The 22,170-nt window shown below is 47.7% G+C and overlaps 1 protein-coding gene across 1 annotated transcript in view; it reads right to left on the bottom strand.

Moving 5' to 3' along the window:
* The window catches only part of PLPP3 (phospholipid phosphatase 3), a 42,914-nt gene extending 21,774 nt beyond the window's left edge, over nucleotides 1-21,140 (bottom strand). The window contains exon 1 of the mRNA XM_005482286.4: nucleotides 20,332-21,140. Within this exon, the coding sequence (XP_005482343.1) occupies nucleotides 20,332-20,470 (139 nt within the window). The 5' untranslated portion in view covers nucleotides 20,471-21,140. The remainder of the gene's footprint in view (nucleotides 1-20,331) is intronic.
* Between the last annotated feature and the right edge of the window lie 1,030 nt (nucleotides 21,141-22,170).

Below are 22,170 nucleotides of genomic sequence, written 5' to 3'. Positions count from 1 at the left end.
TTTACCAGGGAATTCAGAGTGTGCATCCCTGGCTGCTGAATCCCATAAAGGTGTTGAGTCTTTGACCTCCACCACTTCCCATCCCTACACACGGTACCAAACTATTGAGGATACAAGAGGTTCACTTCAGGAGACAGTGACTTGCACCGAAGTGAATGACAGATGTACAGGGCAGGCAGAAAAATGACACCAATTTTGGGGATGTTCACTTTTCTCCAAAAATGGTACTGTCTGGTCATTCTGTCATGTGCAGACCAACTGCAAAATCTCTAGGAATGCTGCAGAAGGGCCTCACAACCTCCTTAAAACCAGTATTTCCATGCTGAGAAATGATACAGAAGCCTGTGGACCACGTCCTAAAGCATGGACACAACACTGGCACACTCAAAGGGAGCTGTGCAACCAGACAAGGGCTGCTACCTCATCTCATGGGAAATTAAAGTATAAAACAAAGGGATTTGCTTCTTCCAATGCAATAAAAGTAAACAGTGCTGAAACTACCTTCTGACCTGTAACATCCTTCACAAGGTGAAGCAAAGTTTCTTCTCCTTGTACAACGGGGATTTTTTGCTTTAATAACAGAACAAGGAAATCCCAAGCACAAGCTTTTATCCAGCTCTGCTGTAAGAGATCAAACATGGCTCCAAACCATAACAGAATTCTCTCGGGGACTGATCCTGCCCCATCCAAACAGGCTCAGCCCTGCTCCAAGTGGCACGGAGCAGGTGTGGACACTGAGGAATTGTGTGAGGCACTGCAGGATGCTGTGGGGCTGGACATTGAAAAATGATGTTGCTTTTGTTGGGAGGAAGTCCAAGTGACTTGGTGACCCCTAACTGCTGGTGTCCTGCGCTAAGGTATTTCAGAGCACGGTTTAAATTTATTTGTCTTTCCATTTAATAAAGCCAATCGAGCTTGGAAGGCTAGCACCAAGGAAAAAATATTCCTTTCTTTGCTCAGCACCTTTATGAAGAGGCAGTTAATAGGCAATAATCCTGGGAAGGCTGGCAGCTTGAAAGCTAAAATCCCAGCACCAAGCCTAAACAAAACCCCCGTGTACTCTCTGACCAGCTTGAAATGTGCATAAAAATCAAAGGCAAGAGAAAAAAGGGCTCTGTGTTGGGTACAGCACTTTGAATCTCAGAGTCTTTGAAAAGTTAACACTTGTGCAGATTTAACAGGAGGAAAACAAATTTAAAAGGGGATAAGCTTTCACTGGCCACTCATCAAAAAATGGAAGGAGAGGAAGGCAAGAGGCATTTGGGCAGTGACCCACCCAGGCCACTCTCATCTTCCCAGCCCAGCCTTCACCTTTGCACCAAAATAAGAACCATCACCACCTTCTCCTTTTTAACTGTCTGGTTTTGATGGGGTTTAGGTTTTTTTTCTCCATTGAATCTTTGTTCTTTAACCCTGCAGGTCAGTGGGATATTGCTGGCTATCCCAACAAAGCAATGGTAATTTATAACAAGTATTCCACGATGCTTTTGCCTGCCACTATCCAGACCCTGGGTGTTCTTAGGGTTTCACTAGATCAGACATCTACCTAAATAAGTGTAAAAGACCATTAATTAATTTGGCAGGGCTGAGTGGGGTATCTAATTCCTTACTCAAGTCACACTGTAAATATTTGGGTACCTACAAGAGACAGGCTCTCTATTTGAAGTACTTAGTGGCTGATCCTGGGTACATACAAACCTTATTTGGTTTACAATATTTGTACATATTTAAAAATGCATATAAACTAGATTAGGCTACGATAGGCTTTTATTGGGGCTTTAAAAGTTGGCTTCCCAAAACTTTGAGAGAAGAGCTGCAGCACTGCAAGGGCAGCCTTGGCAACTGCTGTGAGACTGAGCAACTCCTGGAGCCAACTTACACTGTACATGTATAAATATATATATAAATACATAAATAAAAGTTAATAACCCAGAGAATCGAAGTATTTCCACATTTCTGCTGTATCAGGCATGTGCTGTCAATCAAAACAGAAGCCAGCTCTGCACCAGCACTGGGTGTATCTGAAGGAATGGGAGGAGCATGGTCAGCTAAAAAATAATCTCAAGGCACCAGATCTGCCGCCCAGTATCAGCCAAAATAAGGATCCTACTGCACACTGGATCAAGCTATTAAATTCAGATTTCTAAAAGTCTTGAAAGCATCAGTGATGTGTCTCCATCCCAATGTTTTTTGACTGAATCTGGATATTTGAGGACCACATATTCACTAGGACAAGGAGACAACTGGGCTAACCATCAGCTCTGCTATTTTGCTACCTGCACAGTCTTAATTGTTCTTCACCTTGATTCCAGCAGTCCAGCAGACTGATCTGTGCATCTGCCTGTATTTTGGAAACATGTCTAATATCTTTGTTTGCAAAACAGATTCCCATTCAGCTCGATTACAGTTCCACTACTCTCAGCTGACACATGAGGAGAGAAAATTCTCCACACAAACAAACCCTAGACTTTATGGTAAAACAGGTACCTGCTTTAGAGAACTGAAGAACCTATAAACAAGGATCAGTATATATTGCATTTTTCTAATTTGACCTGCTTGGAAAAGTTCTTGGGCACAATGGGTTGCTTTCCAAAAAAAAAGGAAAAAAAAAAAGGAAAAGAAATACAAATTTAAAGTCAGTTAATTTTCTACTTGCTGTAGGTTTGTTCATGTAACTCCCATGAACATCTGCCTCATCTATATTAATTTGTCTGGCATCCTTCCTATGAAGAGAGTGACAGTTTTGTTTCCATTTAACTATTTTTACTTTTCAGCTAAATTGTACAACTTCAAAGCAAACTTCACCATTTTAGGTCCACCAGTGCAATAGCAAACAAGAAGAAAGCAAAAAATATTTATTTTCTATATGGACAACCCCGTAACACTGATGACCCCAGGCTGCAGAAGTATTTGAGAAGTGCCTTTAAAAGGAACCAAAGGTGAGGTCAAAAGTGACAGGAGTCCCCACCTGCTGCCCAAACCCTTCCTTGGAAATGTTCAAGGCCAGGTTGGATGGGACTTTGAGCAACCTGGTCTACAGGAAAGTGTCCCTGTCCATGAAAAAGACAAGCTTTAAGGTCCATTCCAACCCAAACCATTCCATGATTCCATGATACTCATCCTTTGTGGTTAATACCCCCCTGTGCAACCGAGAGCATGTTTATTAACCCAGCCATCTTGGGAGAATATCATTATAAAAAGGTCACACAGATACTTTAAGCCGAATGCCAAATTATCCTCTTGCACTGCAAATTCCTCTGGATTTGAAACCAAGAGTAGAAATACTTCCTCATGTGGCTGGAGCACAATGTGCCAGCCTCACGCTCCAAGAGCTCCAGATCAACAGGAATGCTGCCACTGGTTTTTTCTGGGAGAAAAAGTGCTTTTAGTGAGTAGCTGTCACCTATTTTCAAAGATAAGGACCACATACAGAGCAAGAAAAACAAGGGAATTCTACAAAGAGTGTTAAGCTGTTCTTCATGGGAGTTTGGCATGAGCTGATGCATTAAAAAACCTTTATATTAAAGTGCACATTTATTTTCAATAACCTCAGAACTCATTAATGAGAACAAAAGGTCCTATCCAAGCCACAATATGTAGCTCCTTAAAAAATTCTGCATTTGTGGGGTAAAACAGATTTAAACCAGACTGGCCAACCAGCAAATTTGGACTGGGTGAATATAAAAGACATTACCAACAGAAATCCAGAGACAGCTGAACATGATGGAAGGAGCAAATTTGGAGAGGGTGAATATTAAAGACATAACCAAGAGGAATCCAGAGCCAGCTCCAGCCAAACTTGATGGAAACAAAGCCATCATTTCCCATTGTCTACAGCAAGGGATTAAATGCAACACCCATGAAAATCCCCAAGTGTCAACACCTTTTCAGGCACCTGTGCACATCCATGTGCTTTGGAAGTCTCACAAATATGACAAACCTGACCTAGGATGACCCAGCTTGAAGAGAGGGGGAAGAAATTTAAAAAAATAAAGATGTGCCTGTGAACTCTGCAATGGTGAAGCCAACAGCTTGTGTGAAAAACACACTGTGGGGACTGTGATGTTTCCAATTACAAACGGAGCGAGCAGGGCTTGCTCTGCTGGTCAGCAGGGTTTGGAACGAGCCTCTCACACCACTCCCCTGGGCTCTGCCTTCGAGGAAGGGCTCAGGCCACTGCCCAGCCCCAGCAACACTCAACACCCCCTTTCTTTTGGGGGGAATCTAATAAGAAATTTCTGCCAAACCAGTGGCTGAGCAAAGCAGGTGCTCTCCTTTGTCACTGTCATTCCACTGGCTGGGTGAACACTAATATTTCCCCATGTAATCCCAACCCTGTTCTGCTCATATAGAATCACAGAATGATAGAAAAGATTGGATTTGAAGGAATCTTAGAAATCACCTAGCTGCAACTCATGCACAGGGATGTCACCCATAGATCAGGTTGCTCAGGGCCTCATCTATCCAATTCATCGCCCTCTACTCAAAAGGAAAATTTTGTGAGATGTAGGTGCTGTTTTAATCCATAAAATAGCAAGCAAAAATTCCTTATCTCAGCTTCTTGCCCCCAAACACCCCAACACAGAAACCCTGGCTTCTCCTCTTTGCACAGACACCCCAAACCATAACAAGAACAGGCAGAAATATAAAACTGAAGCCAATGTAATGCAGCCAACAAAAGTGTATTATTTTTAACATAGTAAAGACATAAACCATATGAAGCAAAAATAAAGCCAGTTAACTTAGTCAGCATTAGGTCTCTTAAACAAAAATTCATCAAACTTCATCACTGAACTTCCTAAACACCTTCCTGAGCACCATGGCCAGGCAGTGCCACTGTAATTAACATTTTTGGGAGCAACTGCCCCTATGCAGGAGGCAGCAGAGCCCCTGGCCATAGCCCCGAGCCTACCACCAGTAGCTTTTTGACCCAGTTCTGTCAATGTACCTATTGTAAATGCAAAATCCTTCTTCGGATTTGAAGCAGCAGCCACCTGCACAAATAAGGCTGGGTTATAACTCTGTAACCCAATACAAGCACTGGAAGCTTAAAAAGTTTGTATTCCAAAAAGCACTCCTGACCTCTTCCTTAAAAGTTCACTAATCACTTTTAATTCATAATTTATTTCCTCTTAATATACTTGCTTTATGTAATGCTCCCCTTTCTCCCCCCCCTTCCTCTCCTCCTTTCTTTTTTCTGGAAGTTCCCCAGGAGAAAATGGTATTACACAACTGCCTTGATTAACTGGAAATGAAGCTTTTCCCCCTCGGTAGTCGCGATTTGGTAGAGTTTCCAGGACATAAAGCACGGCCCAGAGTGCTGAAAGGCAGAGAGACGTGGGTGGAAGTGATCCAAAGGCCCTTAAAGTGATGGGGGTTGATCTTGGTGGTCCCCAGAGCAGAGCTCTGAAAGGCTTTGCCTATTTATCAATGGGTTAAAAAAGTGTAATATTACCATTCTTCTTGTTCCTCTCTGTATTTTGACTGCACAGAGTGGCATCCTAATGTATAGCAACACATGATGTATTTGAGACTGTGCTGGTAATGTTAAAAAAATAAATAAAATCCATGCTCCTAATTAAAATAGCTTTGTATTACAGGGAAAGGAGACACTGCAGGGGAAGGAGGCGGAATGATAACTGCTGCCTTGGCCATGCTGACACCTCCCTGCCAGAGAAGTTTTGATGGAAAGCAGCTGGGAGTGGGGTATTTTGGAGGCAAGACATCACCTGTAATGACAGAGGTGTCCACCCCACCCGTTACTGCCCATCTGTCTCTGTGAATTATTTGTGCCCCTGAAAGCCAAACAAAATTTTTTGGAACGTCATGGTTCCGTGCTGCACACCATCTCAGACTTCTGAGTGCTTTTATCCCTCTAAGAAACTGAACATTCTGCAAATCCAGTGTAAGACTGAAAACTTCATCACTGTGTTCTGCAAGCACACGGTCAGGCAGGGTGGGCACAGCCACCTTGTCACCCCAGCCCCTTTCCCATGCACCTGCCCAAAAAAGCTGAATTTTGCAGCCAGGTGACATCCCATAACCCTGTTTCTTTAAGGGACAGGATGAACTGGGCCACATCTGAATGGCACAGGAGAGAGTCAAAGCTCTATTCACACTGACTGGAGGGACACAACATGTACCATGCCTTTTAAAATCAAAAATGGACAACTCCAAATTTCCATTTCCAGCCTCCTGCAACAATGCTGTGCCCTGCTGTCAAGGAACGTGTGAATAAATTGAGGAAAGAAGGTTAAAGAAGCCCAAGGGAATAGGAGTCCCTTTTTCTTTATTGCAGTTAATTTTGACAAAGGCTCTTCTGTTTCCTCTCCTCCCCCCTTTTTTTTTTATTTGGAAGGGCTTCGTGCCAAGCTGCATTATTCCTCTTCACCATGGTACTGCCATGAGACCCGCCTGGTATGCTTGCCTGAAAATCTCAGGTTTTCATGGAAATTGTTTTTATCTCAACAACTACTCCCTTTGTCACCTCAGACATGAAAAGAGGAGGAGAAGGGCTCAGGCTCAAATCCCATCCCAGCAACAAAACATCCATGAAAAAGCACCACGACCTTCCAAACCCAACCCCATGAAAACCTGCCCTCCCAACAGGGCAGAAACCCCCAAAAACCCTTTTACCACCTCACTCAGAACACCAGAGCAACTGCAAACCCATGAGAGCTGCTGTGCACAGCCTCAGTTCAAAACAACAAGGCTTGGGAACAAAAAGCATCCCATTGGTGGGATTGTTTTGAAGTATTTTTTAAGTGGAAATAGTTTCTTTTCTTGCAGCCCATCGTGGCAACCAGAACCCTCTGGCTCCTGTCAGCGAGGCAGGAGCTCCTCAGGGGTGTCCTCTATTTCCAGCCTATTTACTGCTCTGCTGAGAAAGGAGCCTATAGATGCTCCAGTTCTCAGATTTGGGACTTTGGACGGACTGGGTTATTCAACAAACCAACCCTTTCTAAACACTGTCAAAGGAGTGATTTGATGCCTTTCAGTGCTTACCATACAAAACGCTGAAAGACCAGCGGGCTTCAAAAGCCGCAGGAGCGGAGCTGGAGTTTGGCAGGAGTTCATTAGCTGCCTGTGTCCTTCTGTGTGTGGCTTGTAATTACATGCAGACCCAGTGCCAAATCCTCATCTACTGAGGGGCACCAATTAACGTGCTGCTGGATGATTCACAGGTAGCTAATGTTGAGATTTATACACCCGGCGTGCCAAATAGCCCATGCTTTTTTATTATTAATATTATTGTTATTATTACTTGAAGCTGGCCTTCTTTCCCTTCTTTCCAAGTTATCATATAAAAACAAGGTTTTGGCAGTAAAATTGGGATTGTCCAGCCTGTTCCCAGGGCCACACACTGGTGGGCCTGATCCTGCTGACACTGTGTACCACATCTGCAGGGAAATGCACATCTCTTGGAGCACGGGCCAAGGGCTTACAAGTTAAACCACCTATTGTGTTTTCACTTTGTAAAAAGCAGAAGTTTTCTGCTCCAAGGATAAAAATTGTAAAATTGAGGCACCCTTTGCACTCTATACTTGGCTTTTCTGCTGCTTGCACCCTCTCACTCCTACAGGTAGCAAAACAATAACAGCAGAAGCTTCAAGAGCAGCTGGGGGAGCTGAGGAAGCAGGTAACTAAAAGTGATAATTTACTTTTTGAAGGGGAAATGTACGCAAAACTGCATCTCCTGTAGGAAAACCTAACAGTTGTTAGTTTCTCTGACAAAAGATTAAAAAAAAAACCCACAACAAAAAAGAGCCTTTCTTCTCTTGCTTGAAATCTGCATCCCTTTGCCTCTCTTACTGGAGATCTGCATCCCTTTGCAGCCAGCTGGCTCCCCATGCAGCCCCTGGCAATTAAAACCTTGGGAAGTCAAACACAACAGCATGGAAGTGAGCCTTTTGTTTTCCTGTTTTGTCATTCCTGTCTTGTGTTTGATCCCAAGATTTCTCAGGCTAGAGGGAAACTGTGGGCCCAGTGGAGCATCTTGGCACTGGCTGTGCACAGGTCTCCGAGCTCACTGGCTTGCCACTGCTGATGGTTTTCCCATGGGGAGAATGGAGACCCAGGCCTCATCTCCTTCTGCTTGACTTTCTCTTTTCCAAAAAACACTGCTCCTCAGCCCTGAGGATAACAATTGCAGAAGGGCTGCAAGTACAACCCAACGCTCGCACCGCTTTATCGTTCTCCAATAAAGCTTTCACTGCATTTGACACAATACAGGTCTTGTCCAGCCATGAAAGCCTTCCTGCTTATCAGGAGAATTTTTAATCAACCAGCAGGGAAAACACGGCCTGACATTTTATTGCTTCCTTGTGCTTTGCTTTTAGATGTTTCGGTTTCTTCTCTTGCTAATCTCTTTAGCCAGGGATCAGTGGAAAGCCTCAAGTTTTCCATGCCCAGCAGCTTCCCCTGGATCATTTGGAGTGAGGACAGGCAGAGGAGTTTGGGGACAGTGGGGGGTTTATGGTGGGATGGAGAAGAAGGCACCAAGCTCTCGATTCACTGCAGGTTCTGGAACAGGATTTTGTCCTGGCCACAATTACAAAACAACAAACAACGTCTGTGGGGAAGGGTCATAAGAAGTTCAGCTTTCCTCTATTAAAACCATCTGGTGCCTATAAAAATCCCCAACTGGTTGGTTGGGATGGTTGGTAGCACCTCCTCCCCGCTCGGCTCTTCCTGGCACCTCACGGGGACGCGGTGGCACCAGAGGTGTCACAGTGAGGGACAGGGCTGCCATGGGAACGGGGGGCCTGCCAGACACCCCCTCCACTTTGCATCCCTCCTGCTGCAAAGAAGGTGCCCCAGCATCCACCTCATTTCACTTCTTATCTGAGCCAGAACTCCTTTACGAGGTGCCTGTCCCCTCAGGAACTCCAGCTCCTGCTAGAGTGCCCTCAGCGAGCCCCTGAGAGGGCTGAGCTTTCTGAGCAAAATAAAACATCCCTGTGAGGCCTGCGTGGGACCCTGCACAGGGTTTCTCCAGGTCACAGTCACCAACGGGTCCCCCTCCAGCATCAACAGCAAGAGGCACCGCCAAACCTGCAGGGGATGGGAACCTTTATTAAAAAACAACAACAACAACAAAAGAACCTAAACCTCTCCTTTGTTTCCAACAGAAATAAAAGAAAGGGGGGTGAAGAGAAAAAAAAAAAGGAAAAGAAAGGAGAGGAGAGCTTAGAGCCAGTTCCCCAGCCTGTAACACAAAACCAGGCTGTGCTGGGAAACCTTACACCACGCTGCATCCAGCTCATGTACTCCTGCTCCGCTCGCCGCCTCCCGGATGCTTCCCCAAGCCCAAACTGCCCTTGAGAGAAGCCAAGCCTCAGCCTCTGCTGAAAAGCCTCTTTGTTTGGATTCCCTTTCCAAATCAGCGTATCCTGAGATTGAACTCCCTTCCACCCCTCTGCAGGGTTTTTGAACGCTGGGATGCCTTTGGCAGCAGGCGGCCCTGCCAGCAGGTTTGCGGTAACAGCGCTCGGCCCGCCCAGCCCGGCACCCTCAGCACCAGGAACTCTCTCCACGGTGGAGGAGAGAAAGGCAGGCAACGAGAAAGTGCTGCAGAATTACTTCAAAAGATCCTTTAATCATGGATTGTGAACAGAGGAGCTGAGTTCTCCTTAATTAAACAATACCTTTAATCAGCCTTCAATAGCTGGTGTTACTCAGAGGGCGGTGAGGCCCTGGCGCAGGGTGCCCAGGGGAGATGTGGCTGCTCCATCCCTGGAAGTGTTCAAGGCCAGGCTGGAAAGGGCTTGGAGCAACCCGGGACAGTGGGAGGTGACCCTGCCCATGGCAGGGGGTTGGAACAAGATAATTTACTTTTTGAAGGAGAGTTTTTAGTTTTGAGGTTTGAGTTTTAAGGTCCCTTCCCACCCAAACCATTCCATTGTGTGACACTGAGGCACAACAATGAGCTGACCACTTTGCCTTTCTTAAACTGGCATTACTGAAAGGAAACCAGACAAGGCATCAAAGAAACTGAGGCATGAGATCTAGGCCATGCATACATCACCAAGAAGATCTGACTCCAAGTACTGCTGTGAGCTTTCCATACAACCCCAAGGCCATCACTCACTGAGGCCTTCAAGACAGACCTTATGTTCATCACTCACTGTACACAGGAATAAAATACTCACCGTACACAGAAATAAAATGCATTTTCTTGTACTGCAAACTCAGGACACAACTCTGCTACATCCATACAGACAGGCAATAGGGGGTGTCCTATGTCCCTTGGGACTGGCAAACCCCCAAAATCCCACATTCCCACAAAAGGCAGGGATATGGTGCTCCCAGGGCAGGATCTCTGCTCCTGCACTGACCCAGCTGAGACCCACAAACAGCACCAAGGTGGGAATTTCACCCCTCAGAGAAAACACAGCGGACCTTGCAGCAAGGGAGCGTTAATGAGAATATCAGCCTGACACCTCACCCTGACACTAAAGGGAAAAACCTCTCCTCCAAAACCAGGACTTAAAGCACAAGGAAAGAAGATGTTTTTCACTTGCAGGCAGCTTTACTTTACCTCAGTGTTACATCTTTCCCTGTGAAAGCAAAACCCTGAGATTTAAGCAGGTGGATTTTCAGGCTGTGGACCCAATACCCACTTGTGGCAGAAAACTTCAGCAAGAGCAAAAGCAAAGTACCTGTTGTTATATCCACAATCCTGGTGTATCCCAAACACTATCCCACTTGCCTGGCAATTTCAAACATGCTGCATGCCTAGATTCTGCAGTGGCTCTGAGAGTTTTCTTTGTGCCCATGGTGATTTATCAAAACAGGCTTTCTCCAAAATGTTATCCAGCTTTTCCAAGGGTTTTACATTTGACAAAGATTCGTACCAGCTCAGTCAGAAAAAAGAAATGCCACAAAACTTCTCCTTTAAGGAAAAAAAAACCCAAACCACCCAAGCCTCACAGCCCAATGCTTTAGAAATGCTTCCACATGCTAATCAGCCTCCTATTCAGCTCCAGACTGAATAGGACTCCAACAATGACAAAGAAATACGCTGAACCTATCCCACATTTCATCCCCTTCACTCAAAATGTTGCTGTTACCTTGGTTTTCAGCCGCTTTGTGGGAGCTGCAGCAGAATGACAGCTGCATGCTAAAGCTGCAGGGATGGTCAAGAAACCAGGAGGGCTGGGTGAAAAAATATGTGGCCCAGATTATGTGGGAAAAAAATGGGATTATCTGAGAGGATAGTAACTGATGGGGTAAATTTTTATGAAAATAAAATTTTCTTATTCTTTTAATAAGAAAAAAGGGCAAAAAAGTCCCCGATTCCTCTACAAAAAGCACAGCCTCTTGTGGTCAGGCAGCAAAGGGAACTTTCTCTCAGCCTGGCAAGTATGAGTAGGATAAAAGCCCCTCCAAGCCTTTCCCTTGGAGAATCATCCATTTGTGTTATGTATTATCAACTAGCAGATGCCTTAGTGCAGCTTTTCCTCCACTCCTTAACCTGAAAAACTCCAGCTCTTATTCTGGGAAAGGACAAGCCACTTCCTGCTGCAGTGGGTGAATCAATCCAAGGTTGTTTCCCTTTCCTGCAGAGCATGGAAGCACCAGAACAGAGGCATCTGGGTAAGTTTTCACAGGAATTCAGGTGGGAAGCCCCAGGACAGGTGCACACATGTCCTAGGGACACATTTCAGCCCCAGCCCCGGCAGTCACAGACTCCTCCACAGTCGCCAAGAATCTGATTTCAAGATGCTTTGGGAGGCCTGGTAGAAGCACTGAAGTACTGAAGTCTGCAGCTCCAACAGGGAGTTCAGGAAGGAATCAGAGGTGCCTGAGCAGCTCTGCAAGCCCCACTGGGCACCTCTGTACTGGAAACATTGCCTTCAAAGTGTGCCCTCGCCGGGCTCCAGCGCCTGCCCACGCACCGGGGTGATGCTGCTCCTTCTGCTCCCCAGATTAGAAACTCCCAGAGGCACAAACCTCCCGTGACGTGCCTGGGCAGGACCAAGGGCAGCACAGCCTGGCACAGGGATCCTCAGCCCAGCACTTGAATTCAGGGAGAAGCAGCTCCCCAAAAAGCAAGGGCCATCTGATCAGTGATCAAAGAGCTACTCCAGAAACCTGCTAACACCAAACTGATTCACAGCTATCGACTTCAAAGGAGTTCTGCTGCCTGCCATCAGCTCGCCAGCCATCCAAAATTACTCCCTGAGCATCACTCAGAACACAAATGCACCCAGTGGTTACTGACCAGACCTGCTTATCAGCATTTCACCATGCTGTGTGCGACTTTCCCTTTGGAAAATAGCACTTTACAGGGTGGTGGGCCTTGCAGGAAAGCCTTGGAAGCCCTCAAAATGCTTGGGATGTGGGACTGGTTGCCATGGCTGCTGTGCTGCTACAAAGACCAGAGCAAAGATCTCTCTGTCAGCTGGCTGGGAATGATAACCAGGGCTGGGCTGGCTGCTGCCTCCAGGCTTACAGGAAAAGTCCATCATGACTCGCCCCAAAAAAGTCATAAATAACCTGCTGAGTGTCAAGGAGTCAGGAAGCCCAGACCCCATTTGGCACATTGGCTTTCAAACTCAGTGGCTGGGCCCTGGGAGGATGTCATGAAGTCTCAGCTTCATATTAATGCTGAATTAACAGAAATGTAATTAATATCTGTGTGCAGCGCCTGCATGGTCAGACACAGGGTGGTCAAAAATGACAGTCATTTTTTATGATTTTACAGGTGAAAGTAGCTAATTTCTTCTTCTGTGCAGCACCACTCTGACACTTTAGGGAGGCAGAAGCTTTCTGAAGGAGTATCATTTCTTTCAGGAGGGATGGCTGCCCAAAACATCTCACCAGCAACTTCTACTTCTTCTCTTTACGCCACGGAAGGAAGAACCATGCTGTTCTCAGCTTCAGCAGCCAGAAAAGATGATGAGGCTCCAAGAGGTGCAGTCTGACACCTGCAAGCTCCTGAAGGGGTGAAGGACACCTCAGTCCTACAGCCACCTTTGGTGTTCAGGGCAAGCTGTGGGTGAACCCAGCAATGCCAACTGCTCCAGCCTCAGTTTACTGTGTTTTCCAAGCATCACAGGCTATGCCCACTGGTGTGTTTGACCAGAAAACCTGGAGGCACCTCCCAAGCTCCTCAATGCTATGACCAACACTCTTTCACATCTTTCTGGGCAAGGGATGTGGGAAAGCAGTAGAGGATTATGAGCAGTCTCCATGGAGTCAGTGTCACCACCAGTGTCAGACCAGCTGCAGCTCCATCTGGGCCCTGGCTGGCAGCCCCAGCCTGGCCCTGAAGGAGGGCACCATGTGCTCAGAGAACACAAGGTCGTGCATGGATGCAGTCCTGTTCCAGGGCTGGAACAGGAACACACAGCACAAAGAGCACAGGCATGTGCAGAGCATCACAAGCTCTGGGGTTAAATTACATGTTCTGCGTATAACTTGACTTGATGCTGAGTCTGTTTCCAACCCTCTGTCTCCAAAACATCCAGCACATGTGAAAAACAAGCCCACTTACGTGACTGACTCCAAAGGATGGAGTTCCATAGGAATTTCTGGTACTTCCAAACCTGCCACGACAAAGCTGATTTTCACACTCATTCATGCATTCTCTTGGTAACAAACTTATGCTTAAGGCTTGCTTTCAAGCTGTTTGCATCAAAATCCAAAGACACTTCAAATTCTCTGGTTTTCGTGGCATTCTGCTTCCTCAGGTCAAACTGGAGGAGCAGCTTCTGCTGATCACGATCCTGCTGTTGCAACTGAGCCCTTGCGTGCAGCTAAGAGGCAAGAATTTCAATCTTGAATCCAATTTCCCAACAGCTGCTCCAACACATCCCTGGCCACAGACACCTGATCCACACAAAGAACTTTCCACCTGCTCTAAAATTGTGGAGCAGGTAGTGCCCCTCCAAGGTGGATGTCATGGGAGAGAGTGAAACGGAGATGGGGTGGCTTTGAAAAGGATGCACATGCCTTTATGGGAAAGGGGCCACTGATCCATAAGAGATGTGACACACAGGGCACCCACCTCCCAACTTGTGGCAAAACCCACCCAGCTGAGGTATCTGGGAAGGCAGATGGAAGGCAAGCCACAGGCTGGGCCTCCAGACACGCTGGCAAGGGGGGAAGGACAGAACAGCGTTCAGAAAACTGACTTCAGACTTTTATAATTACAGGATAAGCACTGGATTACTTTAATTCACTTCTTTCATTGAGGCTTTATCACTCTCATTTCTGAGCCTTTTTGTTTGTTTGTTTAAAAGATGAAACCTGACTTACCGGAAGAGCCGAACAAGGCCCTAAGACACAACAAAACAAAGAAAATGTAAAAAAAAAAAAAAAAAAAAAATTATATATATATATATATATATACATATATGTATGTTAGCACTCATACAAAACCCCAGCTGGCAGGGGGCAAAGCCACATCCTGGGAGGGGGTTTCCCTGCTTCCTTCCCCTGCTGGGACACAGCCCCTGGGGATGCCAGGGAAGCTGCTGTTCCCAGCTCTGGCTGTGTGAACGCTGGGAGAGGAGGGTTTGAAGGCTGCTGCCTTTCCCCACGCTGCCTTCAACAGGCAGGCCCTTGTTCCAGGCACAGGCAGGCCGGGAGACCACAAGGGTCCCTTCTGGATTACTATGGATGAAGTGGGAGCATTGTATGAAGGGAACGGGGAGGATGGAGCCTGCTCCGCCAGAGCTGAGCTGGGCCTTTGCCTCCCCCTCTTTGAAGGCATTTCAGGCAGAGATGGGGCCACACAAACACCCTGCCTATCTCAGATGCTGAGCAGGGGCCCTGGTTTGCCAGAGGTTCCCCAGCTGTGGTATGCAAACCATTTTTGGGTGGTACACAGAGCACAAGCATCTGGAGAAGACACCACCAGCCTGTATCCAGACAAACAGAGTCAGACCAAAGCAGCCCAGGAAAGGCATGCATATTAAATGGAGATTTAAAGGGTATAAAAATAATCCGTTTGATCTGGGAGTGATGTTTATATTATTTTTCATGCTCACTACAAACAGACAATTAAAAAAATGTCATCTGCTGTAATTGTGATTCCCATCTCCTGCCTGTCTCAGCAGCAGGTACACAGGATTCAAAGCACTCCTGGCCATGAAGCAGTTGCACGTAATTCTGCTTTTCCTGGAGACACATCTTCAGGCTGGCCAAGTTCCACCAACTCAGGAAAGCCAACAGATTTATACCCCTGAGGACTCGGTCTGCCATAGGTACAGCATTTCCTTGTTCTGCAATTAACACCTCAAGTATAATTGTCACTAATAATCTCTTTTTGATAGGTTGGTTCTCTCTTTTTTTTTTTTTTTGTTTGTTTGTTTTCACAAAGCAAATGCAGAAAAAGTGGATTTCAAACACCTCCAAAATATTTTTCTTGCCTTTACTTCCAGTCATCTTTGGCTCCTTTGGTCTTTCAAGGGAGGCACAACAGATGGGTATCACACTTTAGGTGCTGACTGCTCGTTCAATAAGAAGCTTTTCCAGGCTCAAAATAAAAAAGCTCCTTTACTCCCAAGTTCTGGCAGAGTCCAACTGCACAAGAACCTCATGCCAAGGTGCCACTTCTGCCAACCTGCCTGTGCCAGAGCACCTCCAGAGCAGCCATCCCTGGCCAGGAGCTCGCTGCCACCAGGAGATCCTACAGGTTGTGGAGAGACACATAAACATTAACGACCAAACCCCACCTAGGGATGCTCAAAACACGATGACGACTCTCCACCCACACAGCTTCTCCCGTGTGGTGTGGGCTCAACACAGGAGACACAGCATGGAGAAGGCATCACCGAGGGGTTGGGACTGTCCAGCTGGTTTGGACAGCCAGGTCTTGCTGCCCCTTGCTGGAAACAAGAATTGGTTGGCTCAGTGTCTTCAGGTGCACAGAAAGATGTCACCCATGCGACAAGTGAGTGTTCCGCAGTGGGGCAGTCCTAAAAATAAAAACAGCCCCAACCCAAACAAATTAAAGTTGCTTAGCTCAACACATCCAGCCTTACACCATCCAAATAACTCTAACCTCACCCCTCATCTCCAATTCCTCCCACTCCTTACACTTCAATGACAATCCCAGGCCTGTTTGCACCAATTTTTGTGATGAAGCGACAGGGCCCCTGGCAGAGCTCAAATCCTTTTTGCTTCTGAGAGCTGGAGAACTACACAATTTTCTACACAGAAGAGGGAAGTCAAGAGTAATCTAAACTGTTAGCCCAAATTATAAGATTATATACCCACTTACATAAACATGTCAAGGTCCAGCTAACATAAATATTTACTTTCAAAGTTCATTTTAGCATCAAGCTCGCTACAGGAGATGCCAAATTTGTGAGAAAGCTGCAGAGATATTAAGGTTGTAAGAGGTCTATCCATCTGTTGCTTCAAAAAACCTTCCCAAGGCAGTAAAACTTGTGCTGCACAGATTAACTGGGATTGACAGAAGAGAGAAAATTAAATTAGAGGCAGAAGAGAAGAAGGGCAGTAAATTATGTGCAGTTTACATCCCACCAGCCTGAAACATATGCTCCCATAAAGCCAATTTCCACAAGCCTCAGAAGCAGGTATGCCAGATGAAATCTTTCTATTTTATGGCACAAGCAGGACTTTTTGGAAGCTGTTTTACCTGCACAAGCTGCACAAATACAAGCTACCGAAGACCCTCATCTGCCCTATCACCCTTGCTGACACAGCCTTCCCCTCTTCCGAGATTAAACGCTTGACTTAGCACCCGTCAGCAGAGCACAGGTGGCTGCTCAGAGCTTGCTGAACACCAGGAGTCCCTGCCAAGGGAAAACAGCAGGTCTGAGAGGAGTAAATTTAACCCTAGATGCTACATCTGTGGGGCCAGGCTCCAGAACATCCCACCTCAAGGGCAGGGCAGGAGGCTTTTCCCCACCTGGCCATGTCTCCTCCATCAGGAGGAGGTTTGGGAGCTGTTGCAGGATAGCAATACCCCATGGCATTAGGGAAAGTAGGCCCCTGAGATCTGCCCCAGCCAGGATCACCCCAGTTCCCCCAAATAACAACTCCAAGAACAAGGGAGGAGGTGCAGAAAACTCCTGGCAGAGGGACGGACTGAGGATGATCAGATGAAGGTGGAGTGAGGTCCACCTGTCACGCCTCTTGTTTTGCTGCTCGGAGAGTTCCTCACTGCTCTACAAAGACACCAACCAGCTCAGCAGGGGGAACTTCAGATCTGCCCAGACCCTCTCAATCCCATTTTCAGATGTTCTGCAGTGATCAGGAGACAGGGACAGGGCAGCGGGGATTCTTCCACATCACCAAGCTTGCCTGTGGCCCTAACAATTTCAGGAAGCATCTTCCAATGCTCTAAACAGAGCCCTCCCAAGAGGAAGAAGCAGATGGAGAAAGTTATTTTCCCCCCTTCCATGACCTGCTTTAATAAATGCACACTCAGTTCTTTTCTGCCTTTTTGTACTGAGTTAAGCACGGGCACGGAATTTCTGGGAAGTTCGCAGTGTCGGCGATCAAACCTCTTGTTCATGCAAGAGCCCAGGGATTTATGAGTGCCAAGTGCACTCATTAGAGGAGTGGGCTGGTCATTCAGGAACATCCAGCTCCCTGCCAACTCAACTCAAGTTGGAAATGCAGGAAAAATGGAAGGTTTGGTGCAGTGATCTTCATCCAAACCTCTCCACCAGCAACTGGCTTGCGAGCCTGCTCCCCAAGAAAGAAAAGATACAAATCTTCCTTTTATGCATTTGCTGTCAAGATAACCATTGCACTGCTTAAGGATGAAAGACAAAAGTGGATCTTTCTAACTACTCTCACCAAATTAAAGCTGAAGGAAGCTCCTGATAGCTCAGCTTTACTAATTCAGACTTTCTTAGATGGTTATGGTAATTGTCTTCTGGGTAATTTGTTTAAATTTGTGTGTAAACAAAGGGTTTGTACACATCTACAGCCTCACACAGAGTGTGTCACTTCTGAAAAACATTCCAGCCATAGTTCCCTCTTTTCATTTTCCCCTCAGAGAAAACCAATCCAAGGGCGAATTATGGCATTACTTGCATCAGGAGCCAGGGCAGCGTCACAGGCCTCTGCAAATCAAATGGCCAGTTTTAATATTTCCTAAAGTGGTCCTCAAATGAGAAAAAGCCTTCTGTTTCCCTGCTTCTCTGAATGTCTTTGGGCAGCTGCTCAAGAGGTGTAACTCAGTTTGACTGCACTGGAGGCCACTGGCCATGTGCCCACATGCACCAGCATTACATCTCTGCTGGTCCCTCCACCTCAGAAGAAGTCATTTCACCCAATTCTGCTCTTCATTATCTTATACAGGACTTGTTTTGGTTTTTTTTTTCCCCACTTTATACGTAAATATCCATCTTCTTGTACCTGTCCACCTTTCTCTCACAGGAAGATTCAGCTAGGACACTTTTTTCCACTTCCCAAGTGTTTTTTTTGGGATTTTTCAAACATGAAAATAGGAATCAAGTACTTGGAAACTATAAGCTGATAGTCTTCCCTAGCAAAAGGCAGATGGAAGAGCAAGCCAAGCCTCCCATGAGTGGGGCAGCATTGACAGCAGCTCATGCCCAGCCATCAACTGGCAGGTCCAATACTCCTGGTCCTGGTCTGGGTGTATTTGCAAAGCTCATCCCCAAACCCACATCATGGACTCTCCATCCCCAAACACACATCATGGACTCTCCATCCCATAATCATCTCCCTCACCATGTCCCACCCATGCCATTCACCGGCCAGTGATCAGTCAGATCTAAACTTTCTTGCTGCATTCATGCTCTTGCATTTAAATGCTCCTCACCCTAAAAAACCCAACAACAAAACAACAACGAGGAGCCTCAACAAAAACCCCAAAACAAGCCAACTCTGGTGTTTACTTCCTGATTTCCACCTGTAGCAACCTGAAACAAAGCAACAATCACAGTTTTGCTGTATCACATTATTCCCTGCCAACAATACTTTCCAGTGATGCTTGATAAGTCCTGTTTACCCAAACTAGCACAAGTAGAATAACACATGTCAACCAACTGCTTTTTCATTCAGGACCCTTAGCCCAGAGAAGGGGAAGCAAAACCCTTTGCCCATTCAAATAGCACCTACTCATGCCAGGAATGCCTCAAGTTAAGAAAACTTGGGTAAATAAAAGTTTAAAAGTACTGACTCGTAGGAGATGTTTTACTAGGAATTCGATTTTCTGCTCAAGTAGGTGAGGTAAGTCCAGCTAGTTATGTTCCTACTTATATTAGTTTCATATATGGGATACCAAGTATTTTTATTTTTTCCAGATCCGAGAAGATGAAGCTTTCTGCACTGGCCCCTATTCTTGTGGGAATATAAAGAGAAAACCATGCCTCCCCTCCTAATGTATTAGTGCCCCCTAATATACACCAGATGATCAATAAACTGCATAAAAATTAAATCAAACTGACAGTCTTTAAAAAATGGGCTCTAAGCAGAAACAATTGTTTTAAAGACTGTGGTGTCTGGAGTATTAAACTCACGTGTTGTTGTGTTATTAATCTCTTTGTTGGAAGCCGGTTGATTTCCCCTGCCCGTGTCTGTCAATTAAACATTCAGCATCGCAGCCACAATGGAAGGGTTGATGTTTTGGAATGCAAAAAGTTTTTTTTGAGACGCGCTGTTGACAGTTCCCTTCCATGCCACAGCATCTCCAAAAAGCCAGCGCATCTCCAAAAAAACCGAGCAGGCAGGCAAACCCAAACCCCTGTCAGGGGCTGCGAGAGCGCTCCGGAATGAGTTTAGCGAGACGGGAGAAAGAGAGGAGCGCTGGCGAAGCCGCCAGCAGAGCGACACGGCAGCCGGAGCGGCCAAAGTTGCTGTTTTCCATTATTACCCAAAACACGAGCCGGGCTGAGCGTAGAGCGCTGCCTCCACCTGGAGCTGGCCCCGGCGCCGCCGAGGCAGCAGCGCCGGGAGCGGGGCCCGCGCCGGGGGCAGCCCCGGGGCGCATCCCCGAGCCCACAGTGCCCCCTGCGCACCGCCGGGCCGCTCCGGGGCCGCTCCGGGGCCGCGGGGGCAGCCACGCACCAACAGCAGCGAATCACCCGCAATCAGCGCCCCGGGGTGCGGGGCTGCCATGCCCGGCTCTCCCCGCGGGGATCCCCGGCCGCCCCCCGCGCTCCCCGGCCCGGTGCGGCCGCTCCCCGGCTCCCCCGCTCGCCGCCCGGCCCGGCGCTCCCGGCGGCCCCGCTCCGCGCTTTTGTTTGGGAAGCGGCGCGGCCGGGGCACGGCCGAGCTCTGCCCGCCCGCCGCCCAACTTTCCCAAAAGTTTTTCCCGGGGAGCGGAGGGGGTGCGGGAGCGGGGAGAGGGTGCGCGGAGCCCGCGGTGCTCACCCATGACGAGGCAGAGGCAGTCGAGGCAGATGAGCAGGGCTTTCTTGCTGCTGCTCTTGGCCGGGTTGTTGTTGAGCGCCGGGCTGCCCCCATTCTTGCTCTCCGGCGGGATCGCCTTGTCGTACTTGTAGCTCTGCATTATCGGGGGCGAGCGCCCGGGACGAGCCGTGCCGAGCCGAGCCGGGCCGTGCCGTGCCGGGCCGCAGGGAGCCGCTCGGAGCCGAGCCGAGCCGAGCCGCGCCGCCGCCGGGCTCGCACGCCGTGCGCCGGGGAGGTGCTGCCCGCGCCGCCGGAGCCGCTCCCGGCCTCTCCGGTGGGGCACGGGAGGCGAGAGAGGCAGGCGGGTCTTCCCAAGGAGAGAGGAGGGGAAAACAAAAAAAAAAAAAATCAAAGTAGCAAAACAAAAAAACCAAAACAAGCCCAAAAAAAGAAAAAAAAACCAACCCTAATCACCAGGAAAGCAGCGAAGGGGCAGCGAGTGAGAAGTTTGCGGGATGTCCCAAAGGCGGTGGAAAAGTCCTGGAGGAAAAGCCGGGGGGAAGGATTTAAAAAAAAAAAAGTGTATATATATATTTTATATATATATATATATATTTGTGTTTCTGTGTATGTATGAAGGTTTCAGTCCGGGAGAAGGTGCGGGGCGATGCTGCCCCGGGGGCAGGTGGGCTCCGCGCTGGGCTCCGCTGCGCTGCGCTGCGCTGGGGGCTCCCGCCGCGCCCGCCCCGGCCGCTCTGGGAGCCACCGGCTCGGTTCTGCACTTTTATTCCGAGAGGCGCTTTCCTCCCCTCAGGAAAGAAAAAAAAAAAATTGAGAAGAAGAAGAGGGGGGAAGAAAAAAAATCAGTCACTGGCTCGGATGGGATATCCAAGTAAGCACAGCCCCTTTCCTGCATCTGACATTTTACATAGATAATTAGGTCCACATTTTTTTCCTGAGGGAAGTTAAAAAAAAAAAAAAAAAAGAAAGAAAAAAGTTAGGAGCTAAGTTTTCTCTGGCAGACCAGAAGAAGGGTGCCTCTAGCGTTCGTTCGTACAGGAGTGCAGGGGGAAAAGGAAAACAACCAGCCGATCCAAGGCTGGAGGACTCCGAAAAGCTGGGAACGGTGCAAGGGGCAGAAAACTAACAACAAATAACTTTATAAACATTTTTCTCATGTTTTTTTTTCTCTCTGCCCTCCAGCTCAGTTCCGTGTGCTGAGGCAGGGGAGGGGACATGATGTGTGTGGTACCCACAGACCCTGGCAGACCCCAGCGGGGTGACCCTGGGCTGAATGCTGGCTGTGCCGCCCTGCCAGGTGCCACCGCCGAACCGTGGCAGCTTTGCCCTCCCGCAGCAGCACCACCACCTTCATCAAACGAGCGTAACGAGAGACTTGGGTGAGGGATTGTTGTGTTGGTTAATCGCTCGTTTGGTCTAATTAAAAATCATCAAGGAAGTAAAGGAAAGGTTTCCCAGGAGCCCGAGCTGGCAGGAGGGCAATGCTGTGCTCTGAACAGGGGTGCAGGAGGTGAGGAGAGAGCTGCTACGCCAGGAACTGCTCAGGATGGTGCTTAACCACTTCTCTTCTTTGTTTTGGGGAGAAATGAAGACCTCAGCCTCTCACCTGTGTGCTGGCACATATCCTGCTGCATCCCTGGTGTTTTCTGAACAGGGAGAGCCCCCAGCCAGGCCACCCTTCCCTGCTGCTCCTCCCGGAGCTGCAGGCTGCAGCCCGAGCCTGGGCAAGGGCAGGTTTTCCAGGAATCTGTTTAGACACAGGCACGGGCATACCGAGGCCAGCCTGGCAGGGAGGAAGAAAGTGAAGCGGCTGTTTTCAAATTTTACTTTTATATGTGT

This window comes from Zonotrichia albicollis, chromosome 8, assembly GCF_047830755.1.
Source record: "Zonotrichia albicollis isolate bZonAlb1 chromosome 8, bZonAlb1.hap1, whole genome shotgun sequence".
In the NCBI taxonomy this organism is placed as follows: domain Eukaryota; kingdom Metazoa; phylum Chordata; class Aves; order Passeriformes; family Passerellidae; genus Zonotrichia; species Zonotrichia albicollis.
This window is presented reverse-complemented; position numbering and strand designations above follow the sequence as displayed.